This window comes from Syngnathus floridae, chromosome 1 (assembly GCF_059516105.1).
Source record: "Syngnathus floridae isolate MCC-2025c chromosome 1, RoL_Sflo_1.0, whole genome shotgun sequence".
Lineage (NCBI taxonomy): Eukaryota > Metazoa > Chordata > Actinopteri > Syngnathiformes > Syngnathidae > Syngnathus > Syngnathus floridae.
This window is the reverse complement of record NC_142413.1, coordinates 4,826,859-4,842,085: the sequence shown is the minus strand read 5'-3', so window position 1 is coordinate 4,842,085 and position 15,227 is coordinate 4,826,859. Positions and strand designations below refer to the sequence as shown.

Genomic DNA, 15,227 nt, shown 5'->3' with positions numbered 1-15,227 from the left:
TGGTCACAACCCATGGCTCGTGACCATAGGTGAGGGTAGGAGCGTAAATCGACTGGTAAATTGAGAGCTTTGCCTTTTGGCTCAGCTCTCTCTTCACCACAACGGACCGATACAGGGTCCGCATTACTGCCGACGCTGCACCGATCCGCCTGGCGATCTCACGCTCCATCCTCCCCTCACTCATGAACAAGACTCCAAGATACTTGAACTCCTCCACTTGGGGCAGGATCTCATCCCCGATCCGGAGAGGGCATTCCACCCTTTTCCGATCGAGGACCATGGACTCGGATTTGGAGGCGCTGACCCTCATCCCGACCGCTTCACACTCGGCTGCGAACCGTTCCAGCGAGAGCTGGAGATCACGAGGTCCCCAAACCGGACCCCCTCAACGCCTCGGCTGCGCCTAGAAATTCTGTCCATAAATTGGTGACAAAGGGCAGCCTTGGCGGAGTCCAACCCTCACTGGGAACGAATCCGACTTACTGACTTAGGGTTAGGCTTAGAGCTAGGGTTGGAGCTAGGGTTAGGGTTAGAACTAGGGTTGGGGTTAGGGTTAGAGCTAGGGCTAGGGTTACGGTTAGAACTAGGGTTAGAGTTAGGGTTGGAGCTAGGGTTAGTGTAAGGGTTAGAGCTAGGGTTAGGCTTAGAGCTAGGGTTAGGGTTACAGCTAGGGTTAGGGTTAGAGCTAGGGTTAGGGCTAGAGCTAGGGTTAGAGTTAGCGCTAGGGTTAGGGATTAGGGTTAGAGCCTGAGTTAGGGTTAGAGCTAGGGTTAGGGTTAGAGCTAGCGTTAGAGCTAGGGTTAGAGCTAGGGTTAGGGCTAGGTTAGAGTTAGGGTTGGAGCTAGGGTTAGTGTTACAGCTAGTGTTAGGGTTAGAGCTAGGGTTAGGGCTAGAGCTAGGGTTAGGGTTAGCGCTAGGGTTAGGGATTAGGGTTAGAGCCTGAGTTAGGGTTAGAGCTAGGGTTAGAGCTAGCGTTAGAGCTAGGGTTAGAGCTAGGGTTAGGGCTAGGTTAGAGTTAGGGTTGGAGCTAGGGTTAGGGTTCGAGCTACGGTTAGGCTTAGGCTTAGAGCTAGTGCAAGGGTTAGGGTTAGAACTAGGGGTTGGGGTTAGGGTTAGAGCTAGGGCTAGGGTTACGGTTAGAACTAGGGTTAGAGTTAGGGTTGGAGCTCGGGTTAGTGTTCGGGTTAGAGCTAGGGTTAGAGCTACGGTTAGGGTTAGGCTTAGAGCTAGGGTTAGGGTTACAGCTAGGGTTAGAGCTAGGGTTAGGGCTAGAGCTAGGGTTAGGGTTAGCGCTAGGGTTAGGGATTAGGGTTAGAGCCTGAGTTAGGGTTAGAGCTAGGGTTAGGGTTAGAGCTAGCGTTAGAGCTAGGGTTAGGGCTAGGGTTAGGGCTAGGTTAGAGTTAGGGTTGGAGCTAGGGTTAGTGTTAGAGCTAGGGTTAGAGCTACGGTTAGGCTTAGGCTTAGAGCTAGTGCAAGGGTTAGGGTTAGAACTAGGGGTTGGGGTTAGGGTTAGAGCTAGGGCTAGGGTTACGGTTAGAACTAGGGTTAGAGTTAGGGTTGGAGCTCGGGTTAGTGTTCGGGTTAGAGCTAGGGTTAGGGTTAGAGCTACGGTTAGGGTTAGGCTTAGAGCTAGGGTTAGGGTTACAGCTAGGGTTAGAGCTAGGGTTAGGATAGGGTTAGAGTTAGAGCTTGGGTTAGGTTTGAGTTTTAAGTTCAAGTTAAGTTTAGGTTTAACCCTAACCTAGCCCTAACCCTAACCCTAGCTCTAACCCTAACCCTAGCTCTACCCTAACTCAGGCTCTAACCCTAATGCCTAACCCTAGCTCTAACCCTACCGCTAACCCTAGCTCTAAGACTAACCCTAGCTATAACCCTAACCCTAGCTCTAACCCTAACCCTAGCTCTAACCCTAACTCAGGCTGTAACCCTAATCCCTAACCCTAGCTCTAACCCTAACGCTAACCCTAACCCTAGCTCTAACACTAACCCTAGCTCTAACCCTACCCTAACGCCAATCCCAGCTCTAACCCTAACCCTAGCTCTAACCATAGCTCAATCCCTATCCCTAGTTCTAACCCTAACTCTAGCTCTAACCCCAACCCTAGCCCAAGGTCTAACCTTAGCTCTGCCGCCAACCCTAGCTCTAACCCTAGCCCTAACTCTAACCCTACCCTAGCTTGGGTTAGGGTTAGAGCTAGCGTTAGGGTTAGAGCTAGGGTTAGAGCTAGGGTTAGGGTTAGGTTAGAGTTAGGGTTGGAGCTAGGGTTAGTGTTAGGGTTAGAGCTAGGGTTAGAGCTACGGTTAGGATTAGGTTTAGGCTAAGGTTAGAGCTAGGGTTACGGTTAGAGTTAGGGTTGGAGCTCGGGTTAGTGTTCGGGGTTAGGGTTAGAGCTAACTAACCCTAGCTCCAACCCTAACTCTAACCTAGCCCTAATCCTAGCTCTAACCCTAACGCTAGCTCTAACCCTAACCCAAGCTAGGGTTAGGGTAGGGTTAGAGTTAGGGCTAGGGTTGGGGTTAGGGTTAGAGCTAGGGTTAGAACTAGGGATAGAGCTAGGGTTAGGGTTAGAGCTAGGGTTAGGGTTAAAACTAGGTTTGGGGTTAGAGCTAGGGTTAGGGCTAGGGTTAGAGCTAGGGTTAGGGTTTGGGTTAGAGCTAGGGTTAAGGTTAGGGTTTAGGGTTAGGGTTGAGCTTGGGTTAGGGTTAGAGCTAGGGATGGAGCTAGGGTTAGGGTTAGGGTTTAGATCCAGGGTTGGAGCTAGGGTTAGGGTTAGGGTTGAGCTTGGGTTAGGCTTAGAGCCAGGGTTAGGGCTAGGGTTAGGGTTAGGGTTGAGCTTGGGTTAGGGTTAGAGCTCGGGTTAGAGATAAAGTTAGAGCTAATGTTAGGTTAAGGTTAGGTTTGGGTTAGGGTTTAGGGTTAGGGTTAGGGTTGAGCTTGGGTTAGGGTTAGAGCTAGGGATGGAGCTAGGGTTAGGGTTAGGGTTTAGATCCAGGGTTGGAGCTAGGGTTAGGTTTAGGGTTGAGCTTGGGTTAGGCTTAGAGCTCGGGTTAGGGCTAGGGTTAGGGTTATGGTTGAGCTTGGGTTAGGCTTAGAGCTCGGGTTAGGGCTAGGGTTAGGGTTAGGGTTGAGCTTGGGTTAGGGTTAGAGCTCGGGTTAGAGATAGCGTTAGAGCTAGTGTTAGGTTAAGGTTAGGGTTGGGTTAGGGTTAGGGTTGAGCTTGGGTTAGGGTTAGGGTTAGAGCTAGGGATGGAGCTAGGGTTAGGGTTTAGATCCAGGGTTGGAGCTAGGGTTAGGGTTAGGGTTGAGCTAGGGTTACGGTTAGAGTTAGGGTTGGAGCTCGGGTTAGTGTTCGGGGTTAGGGTTAGAGCTAACTAACCCTAGCTCCCACCCTAACTCTAACCTAGCCCTAATCCTAGCTCTAACCCTAACGCTAGCTCTAACCCTAACCCAAGCTAGGGTTAGGGTAGGGTTAGAGTTAGGGCTAGGGTTGGGGTTAGGGTTAGAGCTAGGGTTAGAACTAGGGATAGAGCTAGGGTTAGGGTTAGAGCTAGGGTTAGGGTTAGCGTTAAAACTAGGTTTGGGGTTAGAGCTAGGGTTAGGGCTAGGGTTAGAGCTAGGGTTAGGGTTTGGGTTAGAGCTAGGGTTAAGGTTAGGGTTTAGGGTTAGGGTTGAGCTTGGGTTAGGGTTAGAGCTAGGGATGGAGCTAGGGTTAGGGTTAGGGTTTAGATCCAGGGTTGGAGCTAGGGTTAGGGTTAGGGTTGAGCTTGGGTTAGGCTTAGAGCTAGGGTTAGGGCTAGGGTTAGGGTTGAGCTTGGGTTAGGGTTAGAGCTCGGGTTAGAGCTAGGGTTAGGGTTAAAACTAGGTTTGGGGTTAGAGCTAGGGTTAGGGCTAGGGTTAGAGCTAGGGTTAGGGTTTGGGTTAGAGCTAGGGTTAAGGTTAGGGTTTAGGGTTAGGGTTGAGCTTGGGTTAGGGTTAGAGCTAGGGATGGAGCTAGGGTTAGGGTTAGGGTTTAGATCCAGGGTTGGAGCTAGGGTTAGGGTTAGGGTTGAGCTTGGGTTAGGCTTAGAGCCAGGGTTAGGGCTAGGGTTAGGGTTAGGGTTGAGCTTGGGTTAGGGTTAGAGCTCGGGTTAGAGATAAAGTTAGAGCTAATGTTAGGTTAAGGTTAGGTTTGGGTTAGGGTTTAGGGTTAGGGTTAGGGTTGAGCTTGGGTTAGGGTTAGAGCTAGGGATGGAGCTAGGGTTAGGGTTAGGGTTTAGATCCAGGGTTGGAGCTAGGGTTAGGTTTAGGGTTGAGCTTGGGTTAGGCTTAGAGCTCGGGTTAGGGCTAGGGTTAGGGTTATGGTTGAGCTTGGGTTAGGCTTAGAGCTCGGGTTAGGGCTAGGGTTAGGGTTAGGGTTGAGCTTGGGTTAGGGTTAGAGCTCGGGTTAGAGATAGCGTTAGAGCTAGTGTTAGGTTAAGGTTAGGGTTGGGTTAGGGTTTAGGGTTAGGGTTGAGCTTGGGTTAGGGTTAGGGTTAGAGCTAGGGATGGAGCTAGGGTTAGGGCTAGGGTTTAGATCCAGGGTTGGAGCTAGGGTTAGGGTTAGGGTTGAGCTAGGGTTACGGTTAGAGTTAGGGTTGGAGCTCGGGTTAGTGTTCGGGGTTAGGGTTAGAGCTAACTAACCCTAGCTCCCACCCTAACTCTAACCTAGCCCTAATCCTAGCTCTAACCCTAACGCTAGCTCTAACCCTAACCCAAGCTAGGGTTAGGGTAGGGTTAGAGTTAGGGCTAGGGTTGGGGTTAGGGTTAGAGCTAGGGTTAGAACTAGGGATAGAGCTAGGGTTAGGGTTAGAGCTAGGGTTAGGGTTAGCGTTAAAACTAGGTTTGGGGTTAGAGCTAGGGTTAGGGCTAGGGTTAGAGCTAGGGTTAGGGTTTGGGTTAGAGCTAGGGTTAAGGTTAGGGTTTAGGGTTAGGGTTGAGCTTGGGTTAGGGTTAGAGCTAGGGATGGAGCTAGGGTTAGGGTTAGGGTTTAGATCCAGGGTTGGAGCTAGGGTTAGGGTTGAGCTTGGGTTAGGCTTAGAGCTAGGGTTAGGGCTAGGGTTAGGGTTAGGGTTGAGCTTGGGTTAGGGTTAGAGCTCGGGTTAGAGATAAAGTTAGAGCTAATGTTAGGTTAAGGTTAGGTTTGGGTTAGGGTTTAGGGTTAGGGTTGAGCTTGGGTTAGGGTTAGAGCTAGGGATGGAGCTAGGGTTAGGGTTAGGGTTTAGATCCAGGGTTGGAGCTAGGGTTAGGTTTAGGGTTGAGCTTGGGTTAGGCTTAGAGCTCGGGTTAGGGCTAGGGTTAGGGTTAGGGTTGAGCTTGGGTTAGGGTTAGAGCTCGGGTTAGAGATAGCGTTAGAGCTAGTGTTAGGTTAAGGTTAGGGTTGGGTTAGGGTTTAGGGTTAGGGTTGAGCTTGGGTTAGGGTTAGGGTTAGAGCTAGGGATGGAGCTAGGGTTAGGGTTAGGGTTTAGATCCAGGGTTGGAGCTAGGGTTAGGGTTAGGGTTGAGCTAGGGTTACGGTTAGAGTTAGGGTTGGAGCTCGGGTTAGTGTTCGGGGTTAGGGTTAGAGCTAACTAACCCTAGCTCCCACCCTAACTCTAACCTAGCCCTAATCCTAGCTCTAACCCTAACGCTAGCTCTAACCCTAACCCAAGCTAGGGTTAGGGTAGGGTTAGAGTTAGGGCTAGGGTTGGGGTTAGGGTTAGAGCTAGGGTTAGAACTAGGGATAGAGCTAGGGTTAGGGTTAGAGCTAGGGTTAGGGTTAGCGTTAAAACTAGGTTTGGGGTTAGAGCTAGGGTTAGGGCTAGGGTTAGAGCTAGGGTTAGGGTTTGGGTTAGAGCTAGGGTTTAGGGTTAGGGTTGAGCTTGGGTTAGGGTTAGAGCTAGGGATGGAGCTAGGGTTAGGGTTAGGGTTTAGATCCAGGGTTGGAGCTAGGGTTAGGGTTAGGGTTGAGCTTGGGTTAGGCTTAGAGCTAGGGTTAGGGCTAGGGTTAGGGTTAGGGTTGAGCTTGGGTTAGGGTTAGAGCTCGGGTTAGAGATAAAGTTAGAGCTAATGTTAGGTTAAGGTTAGGTTTGGGTTAGGGTTTAGGGTTAGGGTTAGGGTTGAGCTTGGGTTAGAGCTAGGGATGGAGCTAGGGTTAGGGTTAGGGTTTAGATCCAGGGTTGGAGCTAGGGTTAGGTTTAGGGTTGAGCTTGGGTTAGGCTTAGAGCTCGGGTTAGGGCTAGGGTTAGGGTTAGGGTTGAGCTTGGGTTAGGGTTAGAGCTCGGGTTAGAGATAGCGTTAGAGCTAGTGTTAGGTTAAGGTTAGGGTTGGGTTAGGGTTTAGGGTTAGGGTTAGGGTTGAGCTTGGGTTAGGGTTAGGGTTAGAGCTAGGGATGGAGCTAGGGTTAGGGTTAGGGTTTAGATCCAGGGTTGGAGCTAGGGTTAGGGTTAGGGTTGAGCTTGGGTTAGGCTTAGAGCTCGGGTTAGGGCTAGGGTTAGGGTTGAGCTTGGGTTAGGGTTAGAGCTCGGGTTAGAGATAGCGTTAGAGCTAGTGTTAGGTTAAGGTTAGGGTTGGGTTAGGGTTTAGGGTTAGGGTTAGGGTTGAGCTTGGGTTAGGGTTAGGGTTAGAGCTAGGGATGGAGCTAGGGTTAGGGTTAGGGTTTAGATCCAGGGTTGGAGCTAGGGTTAGGGTTAGGGTTGAGCTAGGGTTAGGCTTAGAGCTCGGGTTAGGGCTAGGGTTAGGGTTAGGGTTGAGCTTGGGTTAGGGTTAGCGCTCGGGTTAGAGATAGAGTTAGAGCTAGTGTAAGGTTAAGGTTAGGGTTGGGTTAGGGTTGAGCTTGGGTTAGGGTTAGAGCTAGGGATGGAGCTAGGGTTAGGGTTAGGGTTTAGATCCAGGGTTGGAGCTAGGGTTAGGGTTGAGCTTGGGTTAGGCTTAGAGCTCGGGTTAGGGCTTGGGTTAGGGTTGAGCTAACCCTAACCCTAGCTCCAATCCTGGATCTAAACCCTAACCCTAGCTCCATCCCTAGCTCTAACCCTAACCCAAGCTCAACCCTAACCCTAACCCTAACCCAACCCTAACCTTAACCTAACCCTAGCTCTAACAGTATCTCTAACCCTAGCTCTAACCCTAACCCTAGCTCCAACCCTGGATCTAAACCCTAACCCTAACCCTAACCCGAGCTCTAAGCCTAACCCTAGCTCAACCCTAACCCTAGCTCCAACCCTGGATCTAAACCCTAACCCTAGCTCCATCCCTAGCTCTAACCCTAGCTCCAACCCTGGATCTAAACCCTAACCCTAACCCTAGCTCCATCCCTAGCTCTAACCTTAACCCTAACCCAAGCTCAACCCTAACCCTAACCCTAAACCCTAACCCAACCCTAACCTTAACCTAACACTAGCTCTAACGCTATCTCTAACCCTAGCTCCATCCCTAGCTCTAACCCTAACCCTAACCCAAGCTCAACCCTAACCCTAACCCTAAACCCTAACCCTAACCCTAAACCCTAACCCAACCCTAACCTTACACTAGCTCTAACTCTATCTCTAACCCGAGCTCTAACCCTAACCCAAGCTTAACCCTAACCCTAACCCTAGCCCTAACCCGAGCTCTAAGCCTAACCCAAGCTCAACCCTAACCCTAACCCTAGCTCCAACCCTGGATCTAAACCCTAACCCTAACCCTAGCTCCATCCCCAGCTCTAACCCTGACCCAAGCTCAACCCTAACCCTAAACCCTAACCCAACCCTAACCTTAACCTAACACTAGCTCTAACTCTATCTCTAACCCGAGCTCTAACCCTAACCCAAGCTCAACCCTAACCCTAGCTCTAACCCGAGCTCTAAGCCTAACCCAAGCTCAACCCTAACCCTAACCCGAGCTCCAACCCTGGATCTAAACCCTAACCCTAGCTCCATCCCTAGCTCTAACCCTAACCCAAGCTCAACCCTAACCCTAACCCTAAACCCTAACCCACCCCTAACCTTAACCTAACACTAGCTCTAACTCTATCTCTAACCCGAGCTCTAACCCTAACCCCAGCTCTAACCCTAAACCTAACCCTAGCACTAACCCTAAACCTAATTCTAGCTCTAACTTTAAACCTAACCCTAGCCCTAAGGAAGTGTATCGTTATATGGTTACATGAGCAACTGTGTTGCAAATTTTCTATGATAAAACTTATTTGGCCCCACTGAGATTCGAACCCTGGTCGCTGGGGTGAAAGCCCAGAGAACTAACCACTACCCTATGGAAGCCTTGTTCTCAGTGTATTTATGGAGCAGCTCACAAGCGACTAGATCAGTGAAGACTCCACAGCAGATGTCATCACAACACGTTGTGTACACGAACACCTAGCAAAGTACAATTTAAAACGACACTTTCGAAGTACCCAAAGTTAAACTTACATAAGAAAACCCATAAGAAATAAAACTTACACAAGAAGAGCCCTAACGTGGCTAAATAAGAAATAAATAAATAAATAAGAAAGTGTAGCGAACGATTTGGTGAACGATTCTTTTGAACAAATATTTTGAGTGAACCGATTCTAAAGATTCAGTTCACTTGAGAACTGGAATGCAATTACTAAATATCCAATGTGAAATTGCAGTAGATATATTGGATAACAATATTTAGGCGTATATGGGTATACACGTTATTTAAAAACGACTATAAGTGTTATACTACAATACAAGTGTTTACCAGCTCAGTGGCCTAAGAGGAGAGTGTCCGCCCTGAGATTGGGAGGTTGTGGGTTCAAACCCCTGCCGAGTCATACCAGTGACTATAACAATGATACCCATTTCTTCCCTGCTTGGCACTCAGTGTAAGGGGTTGAAATGGGGCCTCCCCTGCTGCTCACGATCATTGGGACTTTTGGCACTCAGTATAAGGCAGGGGTGTCCAAGTCCAGTCCTCGAGGGCCGCATTCCTACATGTTTTCCAAGTTTCCCTCGTTAAACACACCTGATTCAAATGATCACGTTCTGCAGGAGCCTGATCATTGAATCAGATGTGTTTAATTGGGAAACTTGGAAAACATGGAGGAATGCGGCCCTCGAGGACTGGACTTGGACACCCCTGCTCTATTAGGTACATCACCATTTTTAGGTTTGTTTTTTTAATTTATTTTAAAAAAATCATCACATCACTACAAAGAATATTCTTTGTATTTACCTTTTTTAATGCAATTGTCAACAAAACTTGATGTTGCATAATCTTTCTTGACTTTAGTGCTATTTATATTACTGTTTCTATTACTCTGATTAAATTAATGATTAAAGCTACTGACATTCTGAGGAAAAAAAAAACATTCGATTTACATTTGAATAAAAGGTCCATTTTATTTTATTTTTTTCACCCCCTTACCCCCTCTTCCAAGCTATGAAGGCACAAGAACAGATGACAGATAAGACTGCCCGCCACTACTGAAGTCTATTTGCAATGGGGAGTATATGGAGGGCACAAAGCTGCTTGCCAGATAAAAGAGGAGCAAAGCAAGAATCAGCGGTGGGCTCCAGGTGGCAACAAAGAACGACTTCCTTCCCCAGGACAAGATAAAGGGAACGTCTTTATCAGGTTTGATGTTGTGTCATTGTGGCCTGAACTGAAACGTCAAGTTCACAGGCCTTTATCTGATCCGGTTGCTTCTATTCAGGTCGAGCTTTTTTGGCGTCCACTTTTATTTGGCGAATGTGAGAAAGTAGGAAAGCCGCATTTGGAGTTTCATGTCAATAGAAAGTCGTTTAACTGCAAAGCTTCTTTGTGCTTTGGGGAAATTAATTTTTTTGTCTGTTTTTGAACAATGACAAAAGTGGCCCTTTGATTAATTAAAACTAAAATTCTCTTCTGATTTTGTTTTATTATTTAACAAAGCTCAGCAATTCGTCAAAAAAACCCAAAAATCTTAATTACCATTTTTTTCATGAAAAACAAGGAAAAACAGGAATAAATCCCAGAAAAAAAATCAAATAAATTAAATTCCAAAGTATGAAAACATATTGAAGGAAAAAAAATCATGAACATGCAAATCCACTGGTGCCGAATTGCGATTTTGTAGGTGTCAACTGTAGTTTTAAGTTGTAATAGCACCAATCACCACTTGATGGCAGATGTGTCAAAGTTGCACTTGCAGTAGGTGATGCTATGCAGGACAAAGTACTTCAAAAATATTTAAAAACGAGGAGTGATTTAGATTTTTTCACTTACTGTTATTTCCTTGTGCTAGTACCATGCTTGAATGGTGCTTTTTACACTGCTCAACTTGTCATTACACTGACTAAAAAAAACAAAACAACAAATACATTGATAGCATCGTGTCAAAATCGGTGCGGTTGAAAGATTTTCACACGTTATTAACTCGAGATTGCTTGCGATCAAGTTGCAACAGGACGAACAAAAGTGCGTTTGTCAACTGAAGATGTTTGAATTTGATACGCTGGGGGAAAGAATAAGTAAACCGGGACAACCACTTTGTTTGTGTATTCTTCATCTGTAAAACAAGGTTAAACTTGTTTGCTCTCGAGCTTATGGGCCGATATCTGTATCAACCAGAAAAAGTGTCCAAACGCTAATCTGCTAACAAATTCTTACAGAAATCTGGCAGCCCTCAATGGGACAAAAATGTGGGTGTTGAGTTGACGGCATGTTACTGGGGATTAGATGGTCACAGCTGGAGTAAAACCAATTCTCCCAGTCGGTGTGAGTGTATGCCCGCCCACTCTTTTTGTGGGACCCTGCCTGCTAAAAGGGATCAAATAATGTTTTTTTGAGGGGGAGTCACTCAAATTTGAAGATAAAGCTTAAATCCTCTTAGTAAGGAGGAAATGAAGTCATTAGCTTTTTTTGGGGGTGGAATAGAATGATAATAGATTGAATTAGATTAAATGAAAATATAATATAAAAGAAAAGCTGAGGCTAGCAGAGGCTATCCAATTAAATCACAAAAATAATACGGGACTATAATTTCTCAATTTTAAGAAAAATGACACCATCTACAGAGTCCATAGAGAAACGTGGGAGAGAGCCGGGTCATCCAAATAACTGTAAAATAAGTGATATAAAATATGTATTTGTTAAAATGAATGAAATTAAAAATACAACAACTTTAAAAGTAATCAATTTACAAGGCAAAATAAGCAAAGATGAAATATTCCAAGCTCCAAATTCAGTGCGATAAAGACGAGGTCGCCGCATTTGCTTGCCCGAAGATGTTGGCGACACCCGCTCGAGATGCGTCTCGTATGATCTCCGCAGCCAGCCAATCGCGTGGCTTCATCTCAAAGCGTCTTTTGTGCCAGAAGATTATTTTGCTTGGGGGGAAAAAAAAGCAACGCATGTACAGGTACTGTTTGTCGTGCAGGTGTTGCAGGCCTGTTCCTGATAAGATCCGCCGCTCGGCGACGGATGGAGTTGGCGTCCAAGCGAGGAACAGGTGAGCGGTCGCCGCTATCGCCCATTTGTACAAAATAAACTTGTTCATAGTTAATGCAGAGCTTTATTGCCCAACATGCCGTGCCAGGCCACTAAGTTTGCCAATTGAACAGCAGATGTCGCTGTTTCACTTTTTTCCTCAACTATTTATTTTATATTTAACACAGAGCAGTGACTCAGTTGTGTCATAAATCTTCCTGATCCGAAAGTTCTTTTTTTATGCAATACCGAGCAAATATTCAGTTGCTTCATAAACCGGTCGTTCCTGCCATTGGAACAGCCTGGTGGGCGTGGCTAACTTATCTTTTTTTTTTTTGGACCAATTGATTGGGGGGTGCAATTGATTGGGGGATGCATTTACCTAGCAACAGGTAGCCACAATGCAAGACAGATTGTCTTGTAATAGGAGGAAACTGGGGGTACTTTTGAATGTGGCGCACACTCAATGAAACATGTGGCAAGGTGTGATTAGCCCTCCACCAATCACACAAGGCTAGTAAACAGAAGCTTTCTTCTTCACCCCAAGCTAATTGGTTGGGCAGAATAACCAGGTAGGTAATGAGTGGTTGCTTTGTCACCATTGTTGTGTTGAAATCATTCGAATGGTGACGTTTGATTGCTCACGAGCGCCACTTAAGACAGGATTTGAATCCAGCTCATTTCAAAAGGTTTTGCACAAGGCTACTAAACAAGAACATTTGTGATTTTCAGAAAAAAAAATACATCTGTTGTTGAACCTATCCCTTAGTTCATAAATAATACTAAATTATGATTATTATTTTTATTATTATTTTATTTAAAACTGATGTGCTAGAGAAAAAAAACAAGGGCAGATTTGGAGTCAGTGCAAAAAAAATACTTCTTGAAAACTTAACTTTTATCTCTGATTAAAACCATTTTTAGACCATTGCTATTTAAAAATAAAAAATGTGAGTCTGCGGAATTTGCAGGGGTTAGGGTTACCATACTCTGGTGACTGCAAGCAGGTCGCCATTGCAGATGAGAATTTCTTCTCAGTTGCCATACCTGGAAAAAGAAAGGTAAATTGAATCAAAAAATAATTTGGAATAGACTAGTTAACATGTGACTCTAATGAGAATAAGCATTCAGTTGGGTGCTATTTTATGACATGTACTGGTGTTTTTTTTTTGTCACAATGCAGAGGACGGGACTGAGGGACTTCCTCAATCGGGTTTCAGGTTACATTCAGCACCACCTGCGGAGACGCCTTAAAGGGCTGCGCTCTGGTGTGCCTGCGCCACTCGTCCACTTCTCTCAAGATGGACGGCAGCGCCAGACCGCTGGGCCTGAGCGCTCACGACTTGCTGCGTCCTCCGCCGCCCCCCCTCTTCCTGCGGGCGTCCCTGGAGCGGGGTTACCCGCGCACCCCCAAGTGCGCCCGCTGCCGCAACCACGGCGTAGTGTCGGCGCTGAAGGGCCACAAACGCTTTTGTCGCTGGCGGGACTGCGTGTGCGCCAAATGCACCCTCATCGCTGAGAGGCAGCGGGTCATGGCCGCCCAGGTGGCGCTCAGGAGGCAGCAGGCGCAGGAGGAGAGCGAGGCGCGTGATATCCGGATGCTGTACCCCAGTGGGGGGCCGCCCTTCGTGCATGCCGCCGCCGGCCACCCGCCAGATTTGGATGTTTTGCCAACCGACGCCTTGAAAGACGGTGAGTTCGAATATTTGACTTGTAAACTACTGAAATCAGGTTAAAAAAAAAATCTGGAGAGGTGACAAGGGATTTATTTAAAAGCTTCCAAAGCTACTTGAACTTTTTTAATGCTGTATTTGTTGAAAACATTTTAGTTACATATATTTAACTTTGTACATTTAGACACTTTGAGATGTTTTTGTACATATGGGTAGAAATTCTTTGCACAAATGTTTTCTTGTATTTCAGCCACTGGCGGAGCTAGAATTTCTTTCGTTTGGGTGGGGGCAGACCAAGGATATATCAGGGGGCCTGCAAAAAAACACCCAAAAGTCAATTATCTGTCCAAGCATATTCCAGAGATCCAGTGTCCCTGTGGCCACCCCTCTAGCTACGTTAATGTTTAAATACTATAATGTTGCAGAGGCTTGCATTTAATATACGTATCAAGTAAAGCGGCAACCTGATTTTTATCTATACAAAGGGTCTCAAAATTGATGATGCTTTTTGTGGTTTTCCCTTCTAATATTTCAAAATAAAATCACGCTAAACACACTGTACATTCGGCTTAATTAAGCAGGAGAAAAAGGATTTGGCAACACTAAAATCTACTAAAAAAGCCTTACTACACATGCTTGTTTTGTTTTTGTTTTTTTACTACAAAAAGCCTTACTATCCATGGTCAAGTTTTTACTAAAAAAAAGCTTTGCTATGCATGGTCATTTTTTTTTTTTTTTTTACTAAAAAGCCTTGGTCTTTTTTTTTTACTTAAAAGCCTTACAATACCGGCTTTTTTTTTTTTTTTTTACTAAAAACAACAATCTTGCTGTCCAATTTGAGAACTATGAATATTTCATGTTTGTTTTGTTTTGGAATGATGAACTTAGTTAAGAAATTTCAATTATGAACTGAACAAGTTGATTTTAAAATTTGTCAACGGAACTTTGAACTAGTTTGTGTAGAAAATGAACTTTCCCAACTCCCCACTCAGACTCATGATAGCTTTTAGCAAAACATAAAACTAAAGCGACAAGTGGGAAAAAAAAACATCTTGTCAGCAAGTCCCAGTCATGTCATTTTTTAAAAAGATGTCAAAGGAGAGTTGACAATGCAGACACCCAATTTCAAGAATATCGGGCGATGAAATTTTTTTTTTTTTTTAACACAGAGGCTCCTCGACATGTCTTGAAAACTAAAAGTTGCAGGACTAAAACAATTAATGTCATTTTGTACTTTAGTCATGCTGAGGAGTTTGCAAAGTAGCAAGTAGTACTTGAATACTTGAAGCGGCCTGGATACATCCAGACTTTTTAAGACCTTCCTTGCCGTTTCAGACGATCGCCTGAGCAAGTACCAATACGAGGTCCCGCATCGGCCATCCTTGGATCCCGAATCAGGCAGCGAGTCGGACAAACTCAAGAACTCGCAACAAGACACTCTGGAGTCAAGTGCCAGATTGCGGAAAGGCGACAGCGTCAAATCAGCCGATGGTCCCGCCTCATCTTGCCCGCTCAGGTCTTCTTTCGGGCCAGCTGGAACCAAATCGGCGTTTGCGCCACTCTACATTCCGCCACCATCCGCCATAGGGGACGGCATTTACGGGCTGAACCCTCGTTTGGGCATCAACCCCTTATGCTTGGCCTACTCGTCGGCGAATGCCACCAGCATGGCCAGCATGATGACGCCATACGTGACGTCATCAGGCTTGATGCAGGTGTTCCCGCTGCGTCCTCCCCTGGACGCGTACTCGTTCCCCAGCGTGATCCGAGACCTTTCATACCTGCATGGAAAGGAGCTTTTGTGCAGTGCCAGCGTGTATAAGCGCCTCACCACTGACAAATGACTCCCTCATCACTTTTTTCCAATACCTGTAAATTTTGTAGAATAAATCATATGCAAATATTTTTTTGTTTTTTTCTGTTTGTGGCATGAAATCATGTATTAATACATTATTAAAGTAATAAAGTCAGCCAAGAAACAATTCATGCAAGAAATAATTTATGCAAGGAGAACCTGCGTGAGGCAGCTAGTTACTAGGCAGAGTTTCTAGGGCTAACTAATTTGAAAAATAAATGCCTGATGCCAGACACGAGTGTTCCAATGGACAAGACACTAGGGTTTAAAACTAAGGTTAGGGTTTCAAACAAGG

General features: G+C 46.0%; 2 protein-coding genes across 2 annotated transcripts in view; one reads left to right on the top strand and one right to left on the bottom strand.

Moving 5' to 3' along the window:
- LOC148403503 (fatty acid-binding protein, intestinal-like) overlaps window positions 1-15,227 on the bottom strand; it is a 37,830-nt gene that overhangs the window by 5,492 nt on the left and 17,111 nt on the right. The window contains exon 2 of the mRNA XM_088381027.1: window positions 12,389-12,451. Within this exon, the coding sequence (XP_088237153.1) occupies window positions 12,389-12,449 (61 nt within the window). The 5' untranslated portion in view covers window positions 12,450-12,451. The remainder of the gene's footprint in view (window positions 1-12,388; window positions 12,452-15,227) is intronic.
- Window positions 9,012-14,980, top strand: LOC148403505 (doublesex- and mab-3-related transcription factor A1-like). The gene is made up of 5 exons (XM_088380555.1): window positions 9,012-9,103; window positions 9,375-9,571; window positions 11,355-11,426; window positions 12,588-13,096; window positions 14,413-14,980. The coding sequence occupies exons 4-5, from the start codon at window positions 12,706-12,708 to the stop codon at window positions 14,919-14,921; spliced, it is 900 nt and encodes a 299-aa protein (XP_088236681.1). The 5' UTR covers window positions 9,012-9,103; window positions 9,375-9,571; window positions 11,355-11,426; window positions 12,588-12,705; the 3' UTR covers window positions 14,922-14,980.

Bases quoted from the DNA above. Each gene is read 5' to 3' on its own strand.
- LOC148403505 (XM_088380555.1), top strand. From the start codon at position 12,706: ATGGACGGCAGCGCCAGACCGCTGGGCCTGAGCGCTCACGACTTGCTG. The intron at 13,097-14,412 runs GTGAGTTCGAAT...TTGCCGTTTCAG, and splicing joins AACCGACGCCTTGAAAGACG to ACGATCGCCTGAGCAAGTAC.